Source organism: Galdieria sulphuraria, assembly GCF_000341285.1.
Source record: "Galdieria sulphuraria unplaced genomic scaffold scaf_61, whole genome shotgun sequence".
NCBI classification, from domain to species: domain Eukaryota; phylum Rhodophyta; class Bangiophyceae; order Galdieriales; family Galdieriaceae; genus Galdieria; species Galdieria sulphuraria.
The window spans coordinates 1-23898 of record NW_005178414.1 but is presented as its reverse complement, the minus strand read 5'-3'; the positions used below and the strand labels follow the sequence as shown (position 1 = coordinate 23898).

General features: G+C 38.4%; 13 protein-coding genes across 17 annotated transcripts; 8 read left to right on the top strand and 5 right to left on the bottom strand.

Annotated features, from left to right (window-relative positions):
* The first annotated feature begins 8 nt into the window (after positions 1-8).
* Positions 9-1803, top strand: Gasu_57350 (pyruvate dehydrogenase E2 component (dihydrolipoamideacetyltransferase)). Of its 2 annotated transcripts, none has more exons than XM_005703077.1 (4): positions 9-156; positions 211-969; positions 1034-1232; positions 1286-1803. In XM_005703077.1, exons 1-4 carry the CDS (start codon positions 22-24, stop codon positions 1444-1446), a joined length of 1254 nt encoding a protein of 417 aa, XP_005703134.1. In that variant the 5' UTR covers positions 9-21; the 3' UTR covers positions 1447-1803. The 2 variants fall into 2 exon arrangements, with proteins under 2 accessions (XP_005703134.1, XP_005703133.1); XM_005703076.1 differs by having other exon boundaries at positions 1286-1603.
* Gasu_57340 (cytochrome P450) lies at positions 1609-3833 on the top strand. 2 transcript variants are annotated; one of them, XM_005703074.1, is made up of 9 exons: positions 1609-1635; positions 1811-1897; positions 1952-2019; positions 2100-2126; positions 2176-2331; positions 2385-2812; positions 2873-3243; positions 3300-3483; positions 3536-3773. In XM_005703074.1, exons 1-9 carry the CDS (start codon positions 1627-1629, stop codon positions 3742-3744), a joined length of 1539 nt encoding a protein of 512 aa, XP_005703131.1. In that variant the 5' UTR covers positions 1609-1626; the 3' UTR covers positions 3745-3773. The 2 variants fall into 2 exon arrangements, with proteins under 2 accessions (XP_005703131.1, XP_005703132.1); XM_005703075.1 differs by lacking the exon at positions 1609-1635 and having other exon boundaries at positions 1809-1897; positions 3536-3648; positions 3731-3833.
* Positions 3778-5468, bottom strand: Gasu_57330 (structure-specific recognition protein 1). Its single transcript, XM_005703073.1, has 2 exons — positions 5131-5468; positions 3778-5083 (listed from the first exon to the last, which is right to left on the bottom strand). The coding sequence occupies exons 1-2, from the start codon at positions 5382-5384 to the stop codon at positions 3808-3810; spliced, it is 1530 nt and encodes a 509-aa protein (XP_005703130.1). The 5' UTR covers positions 5385-5468; the 3' UTR covers positions 3778-3807.
* Positions 5469-5477: 9 nt separating this feature from the next.
* Positions 5478-6488, bottom strand: Gasu_57320 (hypothetical protein). Of its 2 annotated transcripts, none has more exons than XM_005703072.1 (1): positions 5478-6488. In XM_005703072.1, the coding sequence occupies exon 1, from the start codon at positions 6327-6329 to the stop codon at positions 5502-5504; it is 828 nt and encodes a 275-aa protein (XP_005703129.1). In that variant the 5' UTR covers positions 6330-6488; the 3' UTR covers positions 5478-5501. The 2 variants fall into 2 exon arrangements, with proteins under 2 accessions (XP_005703129.1, XP_005703128.1); XM_005703071.1 differs by having other exon boundaries at positions 5478-6268.
* An 830-nt stretch (positions 6489-7318) lies between these two features.
* Positions 7319-7949, top strand: Gasu_57310 (40S ribosomal protein S12e). The gene is made up of 2 exons (XM_005703070.1): positions 7319-7586; positions 7637-7949. The coding sequence occupies exons 1-2, from the start codon at positions 7473-7475 to the stop codon at positions 7907-7909; spliced, it is 387 nt and encodes a 128-aa protein (XP_005703127.1). The 5' UTR covers positions 7319-7472; the 3' UTR covers positions 7910-7949.
* A 29-nt stretch (positions 7950-7978) lies between these two features.
* Gasu_57300 (uncharacterized protein) lies at positions 7979-8773 on the top strand. The gene is made up of 2 exons (XM_005703069.1): positions 7979-8477; positions 8531-8773. The coding sequence occupies exons 1-2, from the start codon at positions 8016-8018 to the stop codon at positions 8750-8752; spliced, it is 684 nt and encodes a 227-aa protein (XP_005703126.1). The 5' UTR covers positions 7979-8015; the 3' UTR covers positions 8753-8773.
* A 4-nt stretch (positions 8774-8777) lies between these two features.
* On the bottom strand, positions 8778-15518 carry Gasu_57290 (uncharacterized protein). Its single transcript, XM_005703068.1, has 3 exons — positions 9793-15518; positions 9069-9742; positions 8778-9017 (listed from the first exon to the last, which is right to left on the bottom strand). The coding sequence occupies exons 1-3, from the start codon at positions 15496-15498 to the stop codon at positions 8804-8806; spliced, it is 6594 nt and encodes a 2197-aa protein (XP_005703125.1). The 5' UTR covers positions 15499-15518; the 3' UTR covers positions 8778-8803.
* An 88-nt stretch (positions 15519-15606) lies between these two features.
* Gasu_57280 (uncharacterized protein) lies at positions 15607-16338 on the bottom strand. Its single transcript, XM_005703067.1, has one exon. The coding sequence runs from the start codon at positions 16296-16298 to the stop codon at positions 15660-15662; it is 639 nt and encodes a 212-aa protein (XP_005703124.1). The 5' UTR covers positions 16299-16338; the 3' UTR covers positions 15607-15659.
* Positions 16339-16410: 72 nt separating this feature from the next.
* On the bottom strand, positions 16411-17868 carry Gasu_57270 (60S ribosomal protein L15e). Of its 2 annotated transcripts, none has more exons than XM_005703065.1 (2): positions 16979-17868; positions 16411-16928 (listed from the first exon to the last, which is right to left on the bottom strand). In XM_005703065.1, exons 1-2 carry the CDS (start codon positions 17166-17168, stop codon positions 16504-16506), a joined length of 615 nt encoding a protein of 204 aa, XP_005703122.1. In that variant the 5' UTR covers positions 17169-17868; the 3' UTR covers positions 16411-16503. The 2 variants fall into 2 exon arrangements, with proteins under 2 accessions (XP_005703122.1, XP_005703123.1); XM_005703066.1 differs by having other exon boundaries at positions 16979-17338.
* On the top strand, positions 17839-18793 carry Gasu_57260 (60S ribosomal protein L1e). Its single transcript, XM_005703064.1, has 3 exons — positions 17839-17999; positions 18049-18120; positions 18178-18793. Exons 1-3 carry the CDS (start codon positions 17990-17992, stop codon positions 18732-18734), a joined length of 639 nt encoding a protein of 212 aa, XP_005703121.1. The 5' UTR covers positions 17839-17989; the 3' UTR covers positions 18735-18793.
* A 125-nt stretch (positions 18794-18918) lies between these two features.
* Gasu_57250 (uncharacterized protein) lies at positions 18919-21315 on the top strand. The gene is made up of 4 exons (XM_005703063.1): positions 18919-19242; positions 19297-20376; positions 20429-20708; positions 20761-21315. Exons 1-4 carry the CDS (start codon positions 18944-18946, stop codon positions 21256-21258), a joined length of 2157 nt encoding a protein of 718 aa, XP_005703120.1. The 5' UTR covers positions 18919-18943; the 3' UTR covers positions 21259-21315.
* A 113-nt stretch (positions 21316-21428) lies between these two features.
* Gasu_57240 (tRNA (adenine-N1-)-methyltransferase) lies at positions 21429-22603 on the top strand. Its single transcript, XM_005703062.1, has one exon. The coding sequence runs from the start codon at positions 21457-21459 to the stop codon at positions 22414-22416; it is 960 nt and encodes a 319-aa protein (XP_005703119.1). The 5' UTR covers positions 21429-21456; the 3' UTR covers positions 22417-22603.
* Positions 22604-22618: 15 nt separating this feature from the next.
* Gasu_57230 (SPX (SYG1/Pho81/XPR1) domain-containing protein) lies at positions 22619-23898 on the top strand (the record flags this gene model as incomplete). Its single annotated transcript, XM_005703061.1, has 2 exons — positions 22619-23103; positions 23152-23898. Exons 1-2 carry the CDS (start codon positions 22650-22652, stop codon positions 23277-23279), a joined length of 582 nt encoding a protein of 193 aa, XP_005703118.1. The 5' UTR covers positions 22619-22649.

Sequence of the window (23898 nt, the reverse complement as noted above, 5' to 3'; positions counted from 1 at the left end):
CCTCCACACATCAAGATCAAGATGCCAGCACTTTCCCCGACTATGAAAGCAGGAAATATTATAGAGTGGAAAAAGAAAGTTGGAGATTCAGTAGCTCCTGGCGACGTACTTGCCGATATTGAAACAGACAAGGCAACGATGGAGTTTGAGTCCCAGGTAGGTAACCTGATGATTGACTTGTGTATAACAGCAGTCGACCACTTTGGATAGGAAGAAGGTTATTTAGCAAAGATATTGGTACCTTCAGGTACGCAAGATGTTCCTGTCGGAAAGTTGGTGGCCATACTAGCGGAAGATAAGGCGGATGTTGGCTCATTGGAGCAATTTTCTAGCACGGAATCTTTTCGTTCTAGTGAAACGGAACACTCTACCAAAGCAAAGTCGATAAAGTCTACAAGTTCAGTAGAAAAAAAATTATTTGGACCTGCAGTTCGTCGTATGATTGAAGAGTATCACATATCAGACTTGTCACGATTGACGAGTTCAGGAGCACACGGACGTATCTTGAAGGATGATGTCGTCGAGTATTTGAACAACACTGGGAAAGAAACTAGAAAGCAACGACAAGAACAGCAACCCAAAAAGCCAGATTCCAAGAAGGAATCTATAGTTACCAAACAAGAGGATATCACAAGTCGTACCCAATATGAAGATATTCCATTGAATAACATGCGCAAAGTGATTGCCCGCAGACTAACAGAGTCCAAGACTCAAGTACCTCATGAATATTGCCAAATCGATTGTCAACTAGACAAGTTATTGGAGTTGCGAAATATTTGGAAGACTGAGAAGAATATTTCTGTTTTAGTAAACGATTTTATCATTCGAGCTACGGCCATTGCACTTCGAAAAGTACCCGCATTGAATGTCATTTGGGATGAATCGAGCCAAAGTGGCAAACAAATGGATCGAATTGATATTTCTATGGCAGTTAGTATCGAGAATGGTTTGATAACACCCATTGTCATGGTAAGTTATCGATGATGGAATATGCCAAGTAATCAATTTCATTGTGATGAAATATATGAAATAGGAAGCGGATAAGAAAGGTTTACTAGAAATTTCGAACGTTGCCAAGGACCTCATTATGAAAGCACGACAAGGCAAGTTAAAGCCTGAAGAGTTCCAGGGTGGTACCTTTAGTATTAGCAATTTGGGAATGTTTGATATAGACCAATTCACTGCGGTTATCAATATTCCTCAAGCTTGTATATTAGCTATTGGAACGGGAGGTAAGCATAACTTTTTTGTGATATGAATATATTGGTCTTATACAATCATTTAGAGAAACAAGTGCTTGTCGAGAACAATCAGCCTGTAGTTCATACTGTTATGAAAGCAAGTCTATCTTATGATGCTAGAATAGTTCAAGAAAAGGATGCCATTCACTTCTTAAGAGAATTTTCTGATATTATATCTTCTCCTCAAGAAAACATGTTATTATAAACTCGGCAATAAGACATTTTGTTTGCTGATATGATTCATTCCCGAAACAACAGTCTTAATAGGATTGTGTGGTATTCATTTTGCTAGCTATAGAGAATCCATTTTTGATTAGTAAAATATTTCTCCTGTTCACAACATTTCAGAATTTCCGTTTTGTATACACCGACGGTTGATTGTGAGATGCAAGAGGTAAGTTTATGGATCTTTCAAGTTGTTGTTGTCGTTGTAGAGAAGAGGATGATACAAACTGGACTAGAGTTTCTGATATTTATTTGAAGAAACTTCCTTGGCTGTCTGAGTCATTATGAAGGACAGAAAGTGAGCAATGGTTACAAGACAGACACTGATGGAATTCGCTTTCTAGGGTTTATTCAACCACTTTTGGAAAACTGTCCAAGACTATGTCCCTTATGAAAAGAGTAATGTTCCTTGGTGGGCAGGTTGCTCGATGGTTGGTGAATGGTGGTTTGTTGAGCTTAGTTTTTGTTGATTTGGCTTTTTCTAGGTGGTCACTGGAGGACTTGTGGTGTACGCCGCCAAGTCAGTCTTTCAATTGTATTGGACAAGGAAGAGGTAATTATCTATTTTCAATATATATATATATATATATATATTATACTTTTTATATTCGATACTGATCGGAGTTGTCTTAGGTTGAGACCACTCCATGGATCACAAAAGTAAGCAAGTTATTTTTGTATATATTATCTTCGATTGTAATCTTCCTAGTCTTCCTGGTCCTTCACCTTGGCCTATTGTGGGAAACTGTATTCCCTTATCTTCGAATTTGTATCAAACACTGTATCAATATGTGGAACAGCCCATCAGTCTCTATTTCATTGCGTCCACACCTTTTGTGGTCGTGACAGATGAAGCTGCTGTTCGGTAAGTTCAATTGCTTTGGGAAAGATGAGATGATGAATGAGCTTCTTATCTAGCAAGGTTTTAGGTAGCGGTATGTATCAAAAACCAAAATATTTTGGTTACCGTTCCAGTACCATTCGATATTCTGTCGAAATGAATCAGAAACTGATACTTACAAATGAACAAATGAGACAACAACAAGCGGACAGTTCAAGAAAGGCATTAAAAGTCATGATTGATTCCAAGGTTTCAGATATAATTGATGGAATGATTGAAGCGGCGGAAGCTGTTGTTCATGCAGTTGATGGAAGAGAACAAGTCGAAAACATTCGACGAAAAGTGATCGAATTGAATTTAAATGTTTTATTTGGATATAAGAATGACAAAGATGTGGGTTCCCTATCTCATATCATCTTTGAAGCTGGAAAAGAATTTATTTTAAGGACAGTCAATCCTTTTCGTATTGGGTGGAGATGGATGGCCAATTTTCGATTTTTTCAATGTAAGTGAATGTCTATGAATGTGATAATAATTCTGTATAAGATAATTGGCTTGAAATTAGATGTCTTTTCGTTGATTACGATTGGCAGAAGAGTTTGTCAACATATGGATAGTCAACCAGCTACATGGGTTCATGGTTGGGTAGGTAAAGTAGGAAAAATTGGCAAACTAGGAAAAGTTGTTGGTTTAATAATGGCATCGAGTCAAACCGTGCCTACAACATGTTTATGGTTACTTTTCTTGCTTTCGAAATATCCACAAGTAGTTGAAAAGATAAGAGAGGAAACATCTCGTGTTTTACATTCCACAAAGAAACAAAGTATGGAGGAGTTTACTGTGGATGACTTGAACGAGTTGGCATATGTGGATTGCGTAGTGAAAGAATGTTTGCGCTTGTATCCTCCTTTTCCTTTGTTACAAAGAGAGCCCGAGGTAAGATAATATCTTTAGTGTTTGCCAGTAGAAGAAAGTAATGTTGTGTTTACTAGATGGATGATATTCTAGAAAATGTAAAGATTCCTGCAAGGACTCCAGTTTATATTGTTCCTTGGTTACTTCATCATCATCCAAAATATTGGAAACAGCCGGAAGATTTTATACCCGACAGATTCATGTACAATGCTAGTCATGGAGATGCACCGTCGGACTTTGTATATATTCCTTTCGGTAGAGGTAATAAGTAGTTTCGTATTTTCTCATCAGAAGTTTTCAAAAACATATCAAGGTTCAAGAATGTGTGCTGGTTATCATTTGGCGCTGTTGGAACTGAAAATTTTGACAATATATGTTTGCCAATATTATGATTGGAAATGTTCATTTCCTCAAGGAAAAGAACCAGTAAGCAAAAAATATCCAATAGAAACTATCACTCACTCATCTTGCAACCGTTTCTTCTTTATTATGCAATTGTTGTCGATAGGCAATGTTTCCTAGTATCTCAATGACACCTGAGAACATTGAAATATATTTTAGCATTAGGAAGTAATCATAAAATGCTCAATCTCCTTCTTCTTCTTCTTCTTCTTCTTCTTCTTCTTCAGCGCTTTCGGCAGATTCTGACTTATCCTGTGTAGAACCCGCTTCACCCTCGTCATCACTTTCTTCAATCTTTTTGTTCGGATCAAAATCTTCGTCTTCTTCTTCTTCTTCTTGTTCATCATCTTCATCGTCCAAATTGTCATCTTGTTGCTCAGCTGGTGTTCGTTGTCTCTTGAAAGCTTCCTTAATAGTGGACATGGGTAGCCTCTTCTCCTCCAGAAAAGTATATATATTATCGAATTCAGGACGGTCAATATTACTAAAAAGTAAACTATGACCACTCGACAAAGTTATTTGCAGGTCAAATCTCCGTTCCAAGTCCATTCTTTTGAATTCTATCATTTCAACGTCTTCAAAACGAATGTAAGTGGGTGGCTTGTTCACAAAAAACATACAGTTTTCCAAGAAAAACAAATAACCATCATTGGCTCCAAGCGCAGTACGTACAGCACTCTGTCCACGATGACTCTTAAAACTGATGGGAGAATGTAAAGGCTTCTTAGTAAGTTCTCTCAAAATCTTCGAGAATACTTCCCAAGTAGCTCCACCAGAGACTCCAACCAAATTGGGATACCGAGATTTCAGTTCATTTTCTGTCAGTGCAAATTCTGCATCAACTTCTTCATCTTTCTGAAACTGAAATACCAAATGTGGATACAAAGTATTACCTTGTCGAACTGGTGGATCCAAACTGACAACAAAAGTAATGTGAGCTTCATCTGGCTTCGGAAGTAGAAACATTCTCGTGACCGCAGTGTAAAGTATTTTGTAATCAAAGGACTTGCCGTGTAACTTGAGATGATTTGGATATAAATCTACCTCATACCGTCCACGGGGAACTAGTAGAGGCATATCGACAAAATTAATGAGCGATTCACCAGTAAACGAAGATTCTGCACTTTTGAGAATGCCCTTATACAAATCTGCTGCATGACTCTCGTTGTGAACATATAGGCGAAGCTCAACCAGGCACTCGTCTGTTTTAGCTGCAGTATCGTCCACGTGAAATTCCAAGGCCACTTCGGAAGAAGACGGCATTTGGACTTGGGAGACTTCTTCTAGTGGAACATCAAAGGCATCTACACCTTCTGCGGAATGAAATATAAGAGCTCTGCCCCTCAACTCTGCATCACCCCAGTTCCAACCTTTAATGGGTTGAGGAGCCCTTTTCACTTCCAAACTCAGCTTTTCTTTGCAGCTCTCATTGACCACTTCGAAATCTTGTTCACGAAAACTACACAAGGTATGAGCAAACCAACTTGTTGGTGGCTAACTTCTTACCCTTCAAAACGGTTGGTATTGTCACCCCTGAGAACACAGACAAGTTGCATGCCTCTAGCTCCTCTTATCCATCGAAGACTTAACAAGTTTTCTTTATCAATATCGACAGTTCTAGCAGTTTCTTTAGCTCGCCAACTAATTCCTCCAGAGTGAACACGAAGTGTCCCTGTTCCTGAACTGGCGCCAGTACCCGCTAGTGAAACTCCACCATACTGTGAAAGTGCTTCTTGACGGCTTGTACTAGTTTCTGTCATCTTTGGGGACTGCTGGACGAGTTTGCTACACAAAGGAACTTACGATGTCTCAAAGTTCCAACAATGCTTGAAAATGAAATTTGGCGCTCTTTGGGTTATTTCTCAAAAAACGAGTGACTATGATACAACATGACTGTTCCCTTTTATAAGCTGTAACAAAGAATCCTCAACATCTTCTTTGGAATGACAAAAAGTAGAACTATCTTTCCTATCCTCGCTTTGGAGGTCCTTTTTTGGTTCTTCTCTTGAAGTTGATGGATAGTAAGGAGTTGATGATAAAACGGAGTCATCTGACACTATCTTTCTTTCATAGAGACTATTTACACTTATTTTGTCACGATGTGATGTTGTCTTTGTACTTTCAGAAGCAGAGGAAACACCAGAACTGAAATAGTCTTGGGAACAGTGAGGAAGGTAACCACGCAACGTGTTGTAAATATTTCCACCGTGTACACAGACATCTAAGTTCCATTCTGGCTTTCTTAGTAGTATCAAATGCAGAGCAAGTTCTCCTCGATAACCTAAACTACAAGCAGCGTTTACCAGAGATTCGGCTATACTCTGTATAGGAACATTTTTGCGCAACAACCTATTTATCATTCTCATAATACCTTCCAAAGTCAGATATTGTAAAAGGCTATCACTTGCAACCACAACATACTCATCTTGAGGTTGCAAGTTAATCCTGGTTACTTGTATCTGATGAGTCTTTGCTAATGACCAGTTATTTTTAAAGTATTCGTTGGGTGGCAGTAATCTAGCTTTTTGTCCGAAATGAACAACGATGATGGTGATAGCGTTCCAATAAGCTACGTAGAGTTGGTTGTCGTCGAAAGCGAGAATAACTCCTTTATCATTCATGGGAGTTGATACAAGAGACGGTGGCCTTGCTTGTCTATTTGCAATGGTAAGGCGCTCTTTTACAGAACGGCAAGTGTTGAACATTTCTTGAAGGATCCTATAAATTGGTTTGGATTCATTCCCAATACACAACATATTCTTACGTATTGAACGATTTCCTCGTGGCAAAGGTTTTTTCCAGCAGCTTTTCAACAAAGTTTGGATCCTAAATAAAATGAGCTGTATTTGAAGTTTCTAGGTGAATGCGATAGATAGTGTTACCATATCATTATACAACGCTAAGTTTGGCATGATTGCAAATACTCTTATTTCCTTGTTATCATCCAGAACAAATGTTTTTACTATTTGCCTGATAGTATATTTTTGTTGCAAAGAGGCCTTTTGAAAATAACCAGTTTGTACTATGGAACCGTTTTTCCATTCTCCTGTTCCAAAAGTGGAAGTTGGTATATCTCGTTGCATAGAAGCAATTTGTTATGTAACTTGGTTTAATTTTGCACACATGTATCTTTTCAAGATGTTATTGAGAGAAGCGACTTTTTCTTTTGCAACAGGTGAGTGTCGTTTCGGTCAGATGATCGATTAACGGAAATCATTTCAGTTACAAGGAGGGGGGAGGAGGAGGATACAACTTCATGAAGCAATCTCCCATCTCGTTTATTTCATGTAAGATAGCTTGCCTTGTATATATATATATACATGGAGCAAGCTTGATTATCCATACTTAAAGTATCGAAGTAGATTGGAGTTAAATTTGAGAGAGAGTTTTTACTTCTATGCAACATTTCAGTAGAACTAGGAAGGGTTAGAGCAATGACATTTTGCGGTTATACTTTACATTGATATTCAACGGAACTGTAGGCGAAAATTTTGAAACTTGAAAACTAAGGCTCTTATTCTCGCGTTTCTATTTTGTGGATAACGCTTGCTTTAAAAACTGTGAAATATACGAAGCCTTAGCCACCCTATTTTTTAATGTTTTTTATAAGGATAAAACGACACTTTCAAACAACAAAAATGCACATCCATCATGAGAAGAAGAATACAACAGTCCGTCCTCCTCTCTTCTCATCAACTCCGTCGACGTCCTCTTTTTGCATTTCAATAGGAAAGCATTGCCGGAAATTCACCGTGTTTCTGGCTAAGAGTGTTCTGAGGAACTGCATAAAACGATACCGGTTGGAGGACCCTTTGTGATATCTTTACAAGTGGGGACAACCAAACAATATGGCAGATACTGAATTATTGCAAGCGATTCAAGAAGTTTTAAAAAAGGCCCTTATTTTTGATGGCGTTACTAAAGGGATCCGCGAATCAGTCCGTTGCATTGAAGCTGGTCAAGTAAGTAATCCTTTTTTTCCCGAAAATACTCATCTTTTTTGGCGTTATAGGCACAGTTGGTTATTCTTGCGGAAGACTGTGATCAACCTGGGATTCCCAGTTTAGTAGAGGCTCTGTGTGCCGAACAAAGTGTCAACTTGGTCAAAGTACCAGAGAGGAAACAACTTGGAGAATGGGCAGGGTTGTGCAAGATCGATCAGGAAGGAAAAGCTACCAAAGTGGTAGCTTGTTCTTGTGTGGTAGTAAGAGACTTTGGTGAGCAATCGGAAGGTCTCAACTATCTTTTAGAGTACCTTAAAGAAACTGTCGCTGCTTCAGAGTAAAATTTGTCCTTTTGTTTTCAATAAATCGACTCTTATGAAAAAGACTCTAGTGACTCTTAAAGAATGATGGATAGAACGTAGTAATTTCCACTTGGTGTGAAAAGAAATGAGTCACGACAACAGCACTAATGAAGAAGTCATAAGGCTCCTACCAGAATTAGAAAACGATAATGATGACAAACAAGTCTCTTCCGAATATGGAAAGATAGAAAAGTGGATGCAGCAGTTATCGACGCCGTGGAGTCAAAAGTTGCTGGAACAAGACAACGATGAGTTGATATTGTCAACCCATCGTTCAGAGAAGCCCATCGTACCCTTTACCATACGAAACGAGCGACTAGACTCTCTTATAGATATTAACTGGGCAACTTTTAACCAAGAGCAACAAAGAGAGATGAAGAAAAAGAGAGAAACGTTGGGAAGAGACTGGTTCAATATGCCGGCCATCCCATCGAACGATATTGAAACACAAAAGGCAGTCAAGTTGTTGCATTTACGTAGATTTATTTATCCGAATAGATTCTACAAGTCTTTAGGCACGGAGAAGTCATCTCATAGGTTTTATCAGGTGCGTTGTGAAGACAATTGAAAAAAAAGATTAAGTTGACAGTTTATTTTCAGGTCGGCACTGTTCAAGATCAACCTGAAGAATTTTTTTCAAATAGACTGCCGAGAAAGGAAAGAAAGAACACATTTGTGGAAGAATTCTTGTCAGATCCTGATCTAAGAACGAGGACCAAAGAAAGATTTAAAAAGATTCAAACAGAGAAACAGAAACTTGTGAACCCTAAGAAATGGAAGAAGAGAATCCAACGAACACTGCCAAAATGGAAAAGAAAGTGATCCACTTATTCCAAAAATATCAAAAGACATTAATATCTTAAATATTAAAATTCATACATCATCCAAATCTTTGAATTTTTCAGAATCCTCGTTTGTATTCTCGCCTATCGACTCAAAAATTCCTGTCTCAGAAATCAAGTCGTCAAAAGAGTTCGTTATACGATAATATGAAGTTGTGGTGTCATTTTCAATAATTGCAAAAATACAAGCCGTCATTTTATGTCCAAATTTCTCCTTCATTCCTTCGTGGACTAGAACATTCATTCTAAAATTTCATTCATTAAAAAGTGAAAACATTCAAAACTTGACAGCTTACATTGCTGGACTTAGCATGGAATCTGTAGGAACTGGGATAACCGAGTATAAACATGGCGTCTGACTATGAAACAAATTTGGAGAGCCAACGATTACATATCGTTGCAGTTTAACTAATGGAACAACTCGAATAAAGGACCATTTTCGAACAAGATAGAGATCCTTAGCAACTTGGAAAGCTGCAACAGTGTAATCTGGATATAAATATGGCTGCAACTGTCTACAAAATTCCTCATACTGCTCAACCAGGTCACAAAAAGGTAGAGCTCTATCTAATCTACCAACGTCCCCAGACAGTTCATCAACTGTAGCTCTTGTCTCCGCACCAAAAACAGAAAAACCAGTGATACAATTTGTTGATGAGGATTTGGAAGTTGAATCTACTTGTTGATTACTCTTCTCTTCGAGTACGGGTTCAAGTTCTTCCAAAATTGACGATTTGGTCGTCTGTAACTTATCCACAAGTTCTTCATCCACCTTTTGACCACTAAACTGACCTTGTACTGGTTTTTTCACGCGTTTTCTCTTTGATGGACTGGGCGAAACTGAATAACTAAAACGTTCCAAGTTATCTCCATATTTCCTTCTTAAGCGTTCACTTCGTCTTCTGCTGGTTGAAGCAGAGTAGCTTGAGTTCGAAGCACCATCGCTCTCGTTATCGCTATGTCTTGCCATCTGTACTACGAGTTATACTCTTAATCTAAAAGCTCTAACAGGTGAATGACTTCTTCATGCAAAGCACCGTCTACCAATGAAATAAGTATTTTCAAAATGTCCGACGAAGAACTGAGCAATTTCGATAAATTATTTTGTTGTCCAGCTTGTACAAGAATTGCCTCAATCAAACGCAAAACCCCGCGACGATAAGACAGAGAGTTGTTGGTTTCTAACCAAGCTACTAACAAGCTGTGGCAAGTTTGAGTATTTTCAAGCCAAAATGATAAAAGAGGAGATCTCAGTTGATATAAGAAATCTTCCACTTTCCAATATTTTCTAGAATTGCAAAAGTTTTGTAAGGTCTCCGCCAGAGAGGATAAATGTAGGCGTTTCAGAATATAGCAAAGATGCACGCAGGTTATTCTAAAGTAAGCTATCGAATTATTTTGATGTTCTACTCGAATCACCGGCAAATCAGTGTCGGAAATCGTTTGACGATAGAGCTGGAGAACTTGGTCTTCTGTTTTTTGATGGTCGTTTTGAGAAACCAGCAAAGTCGTTAGAAAAATAAAACTTGTTACAATTACTGGCACAAGACAGTTTTTCTGTTTCGATGTCTCCGGGCGCCAAGGTAAGCGTAGTAGCAAGGTGAGATAAATGAAGATCACGTGTTCAGATTTCTGCAACTGTGTTGTGGATATCGCCAACTTGCAGATTTCAAGAATGGTTGGAGAATTGTGCAGTCCACTATAAAACTCTGTTTCTACGAGTTGATTAAAGATACCTTCACCAACTGAGTTTCCTGTAGAATATAGCTTCATAAATAAATACGCTGCATGAAGTCTTATCCAAGGTTCATTAGAGCAACTCAACTCAAATGCAAACGAAAGCATTGGCGGAACGGTAACCAAATTCTCCTTCTCAACTTTTGTTGCCAACAGGTACAATATTTGTAATAAATGAGAGATTCTGTAACGATCAGGATTATTAGAAAAGAATTCGTTCTTTGCGCATGACAACAAAGTGTCAACAGAATCCTTGTCCAAACAAGGACCCAGCAGACGATATAATCTTAGCGATACAACTCCTAATGTTTGGCCAAGGCGATATTTGATCAATGCTAAACAATGACGACTCCACAAGGTTCGAAGTTGAGGTTCACCATAGGAGGACAGTCCAATGAGTTTTTCTAAGAAACTGAACAAGTGTAAATCTCCATCTCTTGGACTCAACATCTCTTCTGGAGAGCAAGCAATATCTTGAGGATTCCACTGCATGGAAAGCTGTTGCATATCTGCAGCAATTTGTGCTGATAACTGAACACACTGTCTCCATATATCTTGTCTACAACAACGCTCGATATGGGGAAGCAAGAAGCGAGACAAAACATTTGCTAGCAGCAGTCTTCCATGCTTCTGTTGGGAAATATTATTCGACGTTTGTGTAAAAATAGATAAATGAAAGATGATTGGAAGGAATGCCCGAATGTCTTCGCTATTTCTCTGAATCGTTTCCGATAACAGAACAACCACAATTGGAATGTCGTCGAATTGTCTATTACGCTCGCATTCTGGAACCGCTTCTTTACAAGAATTCATTAGATCTTCGATGACGTGACTAGGGATAACATACGATAATATGTTCAATAAAAAGAAGCCAACACGATTTTCACTCAACTTTACTGCGGCCCTCTTTATCAACTCTAGTATTTCGTTGTTTCTTTTGTTGGATTGTTTCAATTTTTGGCGAGTCGCAATAAAAAGCACATTCAAGGCTCTTTGTAAGTTGTCCTTACGATAACCCAATGCATGCCACAGAGCATCAAACGCCTTCAAAATAAGCTTGCTATCACGAAATGTTTCATATGTGGTTTCTTCTAGAGAAAGCAGTTCTTCTATTGTACATTCTGCGATATCTCCTCTTTCAAGCCATGGCTCTAAAAAGGAAAGTATCCGAGAATGATCATATTCAGCGTTGTCCTTGATGCTTTGTTCGATCTTTGCGAAGACAGAGCTGACAATATTACTTGCCACTTCCGCACACAATATAGCACTCCTCTTCGATATATCGTTGATAAAATTCTCGTCCTGACATAGACTAGGAAAATACTCATGGAACTCTAGTGAGAATTCATATGTAAAATTTTTCGTGGCAACAGAGACAAGAGATACAAGGGACTTCAATGCCAGTGGAAAGAGACACTCTCTATCCCATCCCATTACAAAATAAACAAGAGAAAAAAGCTCTATGCAGAGTTTGTCACTTCTTAGGGACACTTCTTCTCTATCATAATGACGGTGAATGTACTCAAGTAGTAAAAGAACAGCATGATATGCAACGACCTCATTTGAATGGTTGGATGGTAAAACGCTAAGTTCCATCAGGATTCTTAACGACCGATTATCAAAACTCAGTATCTGTACGATAGCAGGTTTCAGCATGGAATAGTCACACTGCAGTTTTTCCAATCTATTTGAGTCAAAAATCTTAAGCTCCTCGAGTACATTACTCAATAAGGAATCCAAATGAAAGCTTACAGAATGAAATACTTCCTTCGAAATGCCAAATGACTCAGCATATCCCAACAAGACCGTGACACAGATGAGAGAAAGCTTTCTGATGCGGTCTTGTAGGTCTTCTACTGTAAAAGACTCTTCACGACTGGACCGATCATGAAAACTTGTACGAAAAATAGAAGAGCCACGTGATGCAGAACTATACTTTCGTGCATTCGACGATGCAATCCACCGTTGCATCAGGAGCAGAGCATCCTTCCAAATTCCTTTAAAATGGACAGAAAAACTGGATATGGCAATAAACGCAGACAACGCCTTCAACAAGCATAGACAAAAAGTTTCTCGCAAAGCCATGAGATCGAAAGGATTTTGAGGATTTTCCACAGATTGACCCATAATTTGCAACATTTTAGAGAAAAATCGAGAATAAAGCTCCAGTACTCCATTATTCATGCAACACTTGTCTGTTTCATTCAAGGTACTCAACAATGCCAGCAATATTTTTGTATAATAAATACGATAATGATCTTTCTGACGCTTTGATCGTCCCTTTGTTTGTTGTACATGAGGAGAGGAAAATGTTAATTCTTCTGCCTCCAACGCAATGCATAGAGACAAGTCGGATGGGACATTCTTCAAAGCTTCCAAAAGACGAGTAGAATAAATCGTACAAAGAGGACTCTTTGTTCCATCGATTCCAAGGAGACTTGGAGAAAGCACTGATTGAAAAATCTTTCGAAGTTGAGAACGACTCTCCCCCGTGATCCCTGAGGACGCTAGCTTACACTGTTCGTGGATGGAACAAAGAATATAAAAGAACAACGAAAAATACAACTCGATGGATTCCAAGAATGAAATGTTAACTATTTGAAATCCGGGAAATCGATCATGCAGCTTCACATTGCTTTGAAAGGATTGTTCAAAATTTCCATTTAAATACAGCAGCATTTGCTCAGCATTCACAATTCCAGCTTTTGAATTTTCTGGCGACTGCCGGACAGTGAACGAAAGAAATGAACGCCACGTACATAGAAATCGAGAAAAGCGTGCTGTAGAGGAGAACTCATAAGATAATTCGTCATTTGTTCCTCTTGAAGTACTTCTTGGTTTCAATTCTTCCAAGTGCATTTCAACAAGTTTATCTTCAGCAGAGAAAGCTTCTAGCTCTGAACATGTTCTTCCAAACATCAACGTTTGAATCAAAGTTAAAGAATCTCGCAAGTTTCTCCTCAAATCTACTGAAGGAAGAAAATAAAGTAAGACAGAAGTCTCTTGAAATCGAAGTAATAAAGTTCTTAGATTGCCTCCTATAGACTTCTCTACCAATTTGCTAGATTCTGTGCGATTCTGCAAAGTTAATACTTGGTTGAAAACTTGTATGACTCGACCCACATGAGAATATGATAGATCCAGAGGATTGCTCTTTCTAAAATTAAATTTCAATGATATTTGATACAAGACAGATTCCTCAGCATCTTCCGCTTGATTGCACATGTCTAACAGCAGTGATTCAGCCTCATGTATAAAGCAACAATCAGTTTGACATGCCATATCGGTAACAGGAGCATATAAAGACTGCATTTCTTTCTCACATATTGAACTCAACAAGCAATGAACTCCCTTCAATTGCAATTTCAAAAGACAATGAACATCGGACGGATCCAATGTACTTAGTACTTGTGACTTTGTTCGATCTAAATATGCATACGTCGCCCTCAGAATCTTGCATGACATTTGAGCAAGTTTTAATTTATTCTCAGGACTCCAGTCTACTGCACTCTGACTTTTATCAAACATCCCATCATCACAAAGATCTTCATCTCTTAACAGCAATTCGTCTTTCAGTGAAAACGCTGCAACTTGATAGAAAACATATGAGACTTCTGAGAGCGAGAAGAGCTTGTTGTTTTGCCACCATTCTTCAAGAAGATTTATCCAGATAAGAGGAGAAAAGTGTATAACAATCATCACACATTTTGCTAGAATATCATACAAGTCTTTGCAGGCTTGGGAAAACATGCGATCAGGTGACAAAAGTTTTTTCAATATTTGTTCAAGTTGTTCAGTTAGAATCGAAGATGTGTCTTTCGTTGTGATATACATTTTCAGAGCATGACTCAGAGCCTTCGCAGTTGCAATCCTTAGTTGTAACTCTTTTGAATCTTCATATTGCTTGCAGCACCGCATGATAAATGGCCACAATTCCTTCTTTAAGACGTCCACATGTTTTGCTTTTAGCAGCAAGGCACAAACAGGAAAGCCTTTAGCCATGTGTTTCGGTTTCGTCAACCATTTTTGAAGCAAACTATAAAGGTCATCGATCGTTTTGTACCATTTTGCCATTGAAGTTGACTCGCAGAGTTCGAATTGTACATTTTGCAGCAACAGAACAGAAATGTTGTCCGCTATCATATGTTTGATTGCAGTAGAGCGAGTTCCTGTCAGCAATGAACGATAGAATTCTAGAAGCTGAGTAGAACTCTTGATGAAACTCGAGTCCAATAATGATATTCTCAAACCTTTCAAAATACTCAAATAGAACAAGTTCTCATTTTCGGAATCACGAAGACTAAAGAGAGACGATAGAGAAGTACTACCGGCAGAATTTAACATTTTTCCTTGGAATCTGATCAATATTTCATGTAAGGAAAACATAGATAAAGAACCGAGGAAGTCAGAACAAACCATAAGGACAAAGCCAATCTGAGGGCTACACTCATTGTCCCAATTCTTTGCTAAATTTATCAACTCCTCGACAGTGAGAGACAATATATCATCTAGCAGATTCTTGGGAATCTCACATTTCTCAAGAAACATTTTATCCAAAAGCAACTGGAGTGTTCTCAATTGGCACACATACAACAAGATTCCATCACCATCGATAGATATGAGTTCTTCAAGGAAAAACTTTGAATTGTTGGAGTTTGATTGGAACTCCTTCATCCACTCGATGATCAGACTCACTGCGTAGCTACGACAATGGTGTGAAACTGTAAGTAAACAGTCCATACAACGGAGCAAACGAAAGTCTTTTTCTATGTTTTGTCTGTAGATATTGGCAACCAAATGCCTCTCACCCTTTTTTGCAACTTCTAAAGTCACTTTTTGGAGGTGTTTCACGGCCTGTTGACATAAATGGGCTCTTCTTTCCGCTAGGTTAGGAGTCTCTTCATATGCCACTAAAGATTGAGAAACTGAATTTGTTTTGCTCATGAATGAGCTTCTTTTAGTACTACTTGCTCCATTTCTTCCTACCATAATTCCTTCCAATACTAATCTGTTTGTTTCGTATCTTCCAAAGAGGTAGAGAAAGCAGGAACTCCCAGAAATTGGCTTGCAATGGGTGAAACATTACAAAATGGCGCCAAATTTGGACACATTTTTCTTTCTTGGACACAGTAGAAAATATCCGTTCTTTATTACCAGAATCGAGTCCCAGGAGCTCCTTTAAAAGGGCCCTTTAAGTTCTTTGTTATCCAGCCTCCATAAAAATCACCCTCCTGTGGAATAATTTTCTCATTTCCAACGTATGCTTCGTCAAACTTTGAACCATAAAAGGAAAAATACCCAGAAATAGGCTTATATAGACCCTCCGTTTCTGGATAGCACCAAGCTCCATTTCTTATAACAACTTGTTTAACATGTATATCATAGTAAATTGCCGTTCCTTTGAACTCACAGAAAGTTTTCAAATTCGACTCTCTAAACAGTGAACGATTCACTGACTCGGGAGGAAAATAGTAAGTGGGAGGATGACTTGTTTCCAATATTCTGTACCCATCCTGAGTATCTGCTATAACCTTTCCACGATGAACTACTCTAAGACGTTGTCGCGTTCTTTCCAATCTTGGTGGCCTTGGATAATCCCAGACGCTCTCTTCTTTTAGGTTTTCTGAATTAGACATGTAGACTTTGCGTGATAGTAATTGTTGAACTTTTTGACTGTTATGTTGAGTTTTCAAGAATGGTCCCTTTAAGAGAGTCCTTGAAAGACCGTTTGGAAGTCTCAAAACTAGTGTCTGGTTGACAACACAGAAACTAGAGAAACAACCAATCATTATTCAAACGTTAGGTTTACATTTCGTAAGTCGATTGGAATGGAATGTTATTCTTTCAAAATGTTGTTTGAACTGTGTTTGATGGAAAACACTACTCTATTGCTCACCAGTGTGTGTAGTAAACCCATTCATTCAACAAACCTTAAGACTATCGAATAAGATAAAAAGAAATTCTTTACTGATGAAAGTTCGAACCATCAGTTGTTTATCGATATCGTCTGAGTGACAAGGTATTTCGACGTTTCCAGTTTGCTCTGACACTTGGTCTAACTTTGGCTACGCCAAGTCCCTTACGACGAAGGCCACGGTGGGCTCTTCCTGCTGACGTTAGGCCGCGTCTTTCACGGTGTTTCATGGTTGGTTTGCAAATCCAGTGTATCCTCGGGTCTCTTCGAATAGCTTTGTGATTGGGATCGACAAGGATCACTTCAAAATACTTGTAAATTCCGTCTTGATTGATCCAGTACGAGTTTAAGACTCTCAAGTTACCACATCTTCTTCCAGCGCGCTCTTCAGCCACTGATCTCTTATTTCTCTTAAACTTGAGTTGTGTGATACCTTGATTCTTGGGTTTGCCATACTGGATACCCTTTGGGACCGGTCTCTTTCTACCACCTCTACGAACTCTTACTATGCAAAATGAATATCAAACAGCCGTCACTCAAGGAAAGTAAACATACCTCTATAGATAACGAATCCCTGCTTTGCTTTGTAACCGAGCATCCTGGCTTTATCTGGACGCGTAGGACGAGAGGCTCGGTGAACCGAAGGCAAGTGTCGATATTCCCAAGCTCGTACACGTAACAAAAAGCGCATTACGTCAGATTGCTTCTTTCTCCATAATTCTTGCATATACTTATAGGCTCCCATAGTCTTTTAGCCAAGCACAACGATACTCTCAACAAGATAGCTCGACGGAAATGTAGCCAACCGACCTTTTATGTCTTCGACGCCGTACAATTAAATTGTGTGATTTTTCACAAGCAATACGAAGCCATGGATATGACTTTCTTTTGGTTTATAGAAATCTTCAAAAATGGAATCATTTGGAGCCATATTTTGAGTTTTAAAGTTTGAGCAGGTAAGTTGTAACATTCGTTGCATTCAGTATTGCAGAGCATATTTCCAAGTGAATTCGATGGAAGAGGTTGGTTACTCAAGTGTGGGATGATGGTTGAACACAACTGAAGTCTTCCAGAATGATAGTCTTAAAGAGAAGAACAGCTTGTCTCTTCCAACTGCTAGCTATCCACAGTGCAATCGACAGGGAAAAGATTTCAATTTGCTTTTTATTGGAGCCAAGTCTCTGTTGTAAAAGTAATTGTTGAGCAAACTGTTTATTTGCAGGACGTCGTTCTTGTTTATGCTGTGCACCTACTGAAAGTTGCCTTTTTTTCCAAACGAACAAGTACTCATCACCAAAAAATCACCTTCTTGTTGTCTAAAACATTTCAAATTTTATGTAGTCGTGCTTTGAGAATAAGACTCATAAAGCTTTTCTTTCTTGAACAACTTAACGAAATCTCAAGTAACAAATGAAGCTACACAACAAAGCATCGTTCCAAACAATAGATAATAGAATGTTTGTACCAGTTTTCAACTCTAGTAAATTTTCTCTTTCGGACTATTGTGGGCGTCGTCGATTTATTTTGTTGTGTGGTTGCGTGTATAGGTTTTTGGGTGCTTAGAGAATGGGAAGACGTAAGTAATGCAAACTCTAGAAAAACTATCTCTTATGACAGCAACGAAGGTCCTGCAAGGTGTTATCGTTATATTAAAAACAAACCTTATCCCAAGTCTCGTTTCTGTCGTGGTGTTCCAGGTGAGTGACTTTTTTGCGTTTACTTGGTGCTCTTAGTTTACTCTTTCTTTTGAAAAGACCCCAAAATTCGAATATACGACTTGGGTAAGAAAAAAGCAGCGGTTGAGGAATTCCCTCTCTGCGTGCATCTAGTTTCCGATGAAAATCAGCAGATATCTTCGGAAGCCCTGGAAGCTGCCCGAGTGGCTTGCAACAAGTACTTGACAAAGCATGGCATGGAACAGGATACTTTCCACATAAGCATGTTGGAGCACGATCCTTTCCATGTCATTCGCATTAACAAAATGTTGTCGTGTGCCGGAGCTGACAGGTTACAAACTGGTATGCGTGGTGCGTTTGGAAAGCCCCAAGGAACTGTAGCCCGTGTTTACATTGGTCAGATTCTCATCAGCGTAAGGGCAAAGGACCAGCACGAAGCAGTTATTAGGGAAGCTCTTAATCGTGCCAGGTACAAGTTCCCCGGAAGACAAAAGATTATGGTTTCAAGGAACTGGGGATTCACACATTTTACTCGCGAAGAATATCAAAGGCTTCGTGATGAAGGGAAACTTATTTACTCTGGTTCTCATTGTCAGTTGATTCGAAACCGTGGTTCTTTAGAAATTGCTGCATAATAAACACAATATGAAACTCTTGTTTGTTGACTAGAGAGGAGGACTCTTTCAAATTTCAACTTTTTAAAAGACTTATTGTTGACCCTTAAAACAGTTCTATTTGACTTGAGTATCATATGTATTGAATTTGATGTAGTTGAGAGCTGTTAAATTTTAGTGCCTTTTCCTTCATAGAAGAAGAAATTTTCGTAATCCATTCTCGAGTCATTATGTCACAGGAAACCTTAAGCCAAGAAGATATGGACAAGATACTAGAAAGAGAAATCTCTCAAGTAACTGCAAAACTAGTGGATATGGATCAGAAAATTCACATTCTAGCTGAACAGTTGGCTGCCAAGGAAGAAAGGCAAAGGACCATCTTTGACTTGTTAACGACACAAGTGTGGGATGTGGAAACGGAGTCGACAGATTTTGAACTTTCTTGGAAAACTTTCCATATCGAGGATATTTGTAACAATCTGAGTTCGTTTCACTTACAATCTTGTCGCTTGGAAGAAACTCAACAGTTGTTGGTAAACTTTTTTGTCGTCATTGAAACAAACTGACATCTTCTTATGCACAGGCTGAAAACAGCAATGAAGACCCGCGAAGTGTTATCGCAATTGAGGAGTTGTTTTTCTAGAGGCCACTTGAAGGAAGCTGTAGACCATGCGAGTGAATTGCGAAGATTGAGTTGTGAAAATTCAGCACAAATGGAGTTTTTGGAAAAAATTCTTGAGGAACAACCTGTTGTGGATGAGGAGCTGCATTCCTTAAAGAATTCTTTGCGACAGTATATCAAAGACTCTACTTCTAAAGGTTATGATGCGGTATCCCAAGTATATGAGCACTGTGTCGATCTATTTCGAGTTGGTGAGGAAGAAGAAGCCTTTGAGCTCTATTTGTCATTTCTTTTGAATATTATTCAAAAGGAGTTGAGTGACCCTTTGTCCAAATTGAGACAGAAAGGAGATACTTCTTCCCGGTTCTCGAGTCAATGTATTTCTTGTCTTACTCAACTTTATGAGTGTATTGCTTCTTATGCCGATGAAAATGAAGGGAGACTGACAAAAGATTGGAGTGAACAATATTATCCATTACTTTTAAAGAGACTTCAGTCTGTGTGTAATGAATATGGAGCCGAGATCTTGGATATCTATCGTCATTTCCGTCATTTAGAAAATACTCAGTCCTATTTGACAACAGAAACTCGCCAGTTGGACGTAGTTATGGATGAAATGGCTTTGATTTCTCAAAGAACGAATGCTTATTTTCATTTTATTCAAAACAAGTTAGATAAGCATAACAATCCTGGAGCGTTGGAAACATCCAAATTTTTTAGAGAATGTTTACTACAAAGAAAGTTAGATGAGTTGATTTCTGCTTATATTTCAATGGAGAACTATTTTATGGCTGAAAGTATTAAGAAAGCGATATCTTTGGATGAAATTTCAAAAGACTCGGGCACGATACTTGTATCCACCGTTGTTGATGATTGTTTCTTTGTTATTCAAAAATCTATCAAAAGAGCATTTGCTTTTGAGAATAACGACGTTCTTTGCGCAATTATTAATGAAACTAATGCGGTAATGAGTAGGCAAGCTTTAGGGTTCTTTAAAAATCGACTGGTACAAACTCTGATGAGCCAAAAGGAGACCAACAGGTAAGTGTTTTGTGTGTTTTGACAGTAAGCATTTCATAAGTTTTGCAAGTAGGATAGAATCTTATGCATCCAAACCTTTAGATAAGAGTAGAAATGTAACTCAGCAACTTGTGGTTCTGTTAAATAACCTTCACAATTGTGAGGAATATGGTGAACGCCTGATAGGATGGTTAGATACTGCTAGTAGAAAACGAAATTCGGCAGCATCTGAATTGGAAAAGATTCAGTCGGTAGTTGGGGACTTGAAAGACGCTTTGAAAGCCTTTCACTCGATGTGGGAGGAAATTTTGGAGCATTTGAAGACACGCATAACAAGCAAACTTGTACGTACGGTAAGTGGTGGGAATATTCATCACTTGATGAAATATCAACGTTCATTTGTAGTTGGAACCTTTGCAACAAATGTCTTTTATCTTACAAGAAGACAATTTATTGGGAGATTTGGAGGCAAGTTCCTCATTTATCTATAATTTCATGGAACAATTTGACAATTCTGTTGGATATTTGGAAAACTTGCTTATTGACAGCAATTGGGATCAATTGATTCGTCAAATGGCCGACTGGACCGCAGCTCACTTGGAATCTATTCTATGGCGTAAAAAGTTTAATTCCCACGGTGCCCTTCGACTGGATAATGATATACGTAGTATTACTAGCTTCTTCAACAACAAAGTAAAACAAGGGACTGTTCGTGATATATTTACTAGACTATTTCAACTAACAATGTTACTTAATTTGGAAAGTCCTACGGAGATTGATGATATTTGGCAGAGGGAAGAAGACAAACACATTCGTTGGAAATTGACAGCTGAAGAAGTACGTGAAGTGTTGTCTTTGAGAACTGAGTTTAGTAGCGAAACAATCAGACACCTTTCATTGTAATAATAATTCATTATTATATTGAGATGCTCTGGAATGAATAAAAGTTGATACTCATCGCATGATGGGTTGCCTTTCAACTGAAAACTTGTTGTAGTAATGTGATATTGGATAATTTCTTCTAATCAATGTATCAGTTGTTGATATATAAATATATATATTCTCCAAGGCTATTCATTCCATTTTAATTTAGAATTTTCTATGGACGATGATAATGATGATGATCTTCGGAAGCCTAAACCACCTTGGCGGGTTTGTTCTGAAGGTGACTTGATTATCGTTTATATTTCAGCCGACAAGATAAAATCACTCGTATTGAATCCAGATACTGTTATGGTTAACAAATACGGGAAGTTCTACGCATTAGATTTGATAGGTAAACCTCTCGGGCGAAAGTGGTATTCCAGGACGGTTGACAAAAAGGGCCGTTGTGGTTATGTATATCCGTTATGGCCTACTCCGGAACTTTGGACGAGAAGTATTTTGCAGCGAACACAACTCGTATATAGTTCGGACATAAGCTTGATTATTTACAAGATGGGGCTTGGTTGTGGTTCTTCGGTAATAGAAGCGGGTACGGGTTCAGGTTCCATGACTTTTGCACTAGCTAGCACAGTATATCCAGAGGGTCACGTGTTTAGTTTCGATTGTAAGGAAGAAAGAGTATCAGCTGTGAAAAGTGAAATGGATAAGCTCTACTTTGGTTCTTGTATCAGTTTTGACTGCCGAGATATCGTCGAAAAAGGATTTGGTGAAATACTGCCAGTCGACGCCATATTTCTTGATATTCCCGAACCTTGGCTAGTAGTCAAACATGTTGTCGACTCTTTGAAGGAGGGTGGAATGGTTGTGTTTTATTCTCCGTGTATGGAACAAGTTTTACGAACTTTGGAAGAGGTGAACTTGTTCGGACGGTTGAAACTTGTAGAAATACTGACCACTCGTTGTACACCCTATGAGACTCGACCAAGAAGAGTTTCGCAAGATGATAATCTTGTAACCTTTCTTGAAGAGCAGCTTCCACCCGTTGTCAAGGAAGAGACTCTCGAGAAGACAAGGACTAGTAAAGAATCAACTGTGATGAGTTGTGCACCTGCTTATCGTTGTTATCGTTCACACACTGCTTATCTAACTTGGGTTCAAAAATTAAATCATTCGTGAGGAGAACAAATAGCAAATGAAGGAATGAGAAGATTCGCATCTTGATAGAATTTTGGGAGACACATTCCGACGGCTTCTCCTTTTTTTTTCCTGAGACATGTTGTACTGTTTCCCTTAAGAATCTTTTTGGTATCTGGCCTATTTAAAGCTAAAATTATTCACTATATTTATTGTATGTTATTTGTCTCTAGCCCAACCCATCTATAACACACGCGTTGTTGACATTTGAGACGATGAAGTTTGGAAAGAAGCTACAAGATACCGTAGAAACTGCAAACAAGGATTGGAGGCCATACTTTATTGACTATAAAGGTTTGAAAAAGTTGATATCCTCAACACTCGTAGAGCACAAGAGTAAGGAATTAAACTGCTTGAATGGCGAGCAAGTATTTCCTTCTTCGGGAGAACAGCCATGTTTGTCGGAGAATAGAGACAAAACTCGAGCATATCAAGCAACGGAAACAGAACAGGAGACAACTTTATTTGTAACATTGAAGAGGAAAAATAAGAGCGACGAGGAAAGCAAGAGCATCAAGAAGCTCAAAGTGGCCATTCGTTCTTGCCTTATCTCTTTCTTCACGGCGCTCAAGCAAGAGTTGGATAAGGTTAACGACTTTTATCTGGATAAAGAAGAAGAACTTATCATATCTCATCACATGTTGAAAGCTTATGTAGCAGAATATGTAAGTAATAGGGTATTCTTCATAGGAACCTCTCACTGATGATCTTGAAAAGGTCTCATCACAAAATATCATTTAAGATTTGACTCTGCAAAGGAATCAGATAAATTTTTTTGTTTTATTCTGCTGAATATTGTTTGCGAGTTGACGACAATTTTATTCTTTGTAGAGCAACTTGGATAAATCAGCGTTTCTCTTCTTTTTCAAGCTTGACTTGCCCCTAGTAGAAATGAACATTCCTTCTATTGATAGACTCGTGTTTTATACGAAACGTTGAGTTGTCTTTGATTCTCGTCACAAATATCCAAAAGGAAGCCTCTACTAATGTACCCATCAGGTTATACTTCGCAAGAGTCTTCTTTCAAGTGCCTAACGCAAGGAACTTTTGTATAGTGACTCACTTATTCAATGATCTGATGGTTGAGAATGGAAGAAGAATAGGACTCAACTGGACAAATCGTTCTTTGAATTTGCAGAGCTTTTAAAAGTTTTACTTTTTTATATTGGAAGAGATAGTAGCCCTCTTGGAGTTATATCGTTCCTAAAGCATCTTTGTATTCTTTATAGTTTGCTTTCTTATATATGTTCACAATTTGTGGTTTTTACAAAGTTCAAAGTTGATGGTACAAGAGAAGGCAGTGAAAACCTTTAAACCTAAACAGTCATGTTTACCTTCAAAAACACCTCAACTGTATAGTCGACTATTGAGGAGAAGGAATTCAACTATGATTCAAATGTTATGCAATGACAAGATACGAGAAAAGAATCGATAGAATAGACTCAATTCGATTGAATTGAATTT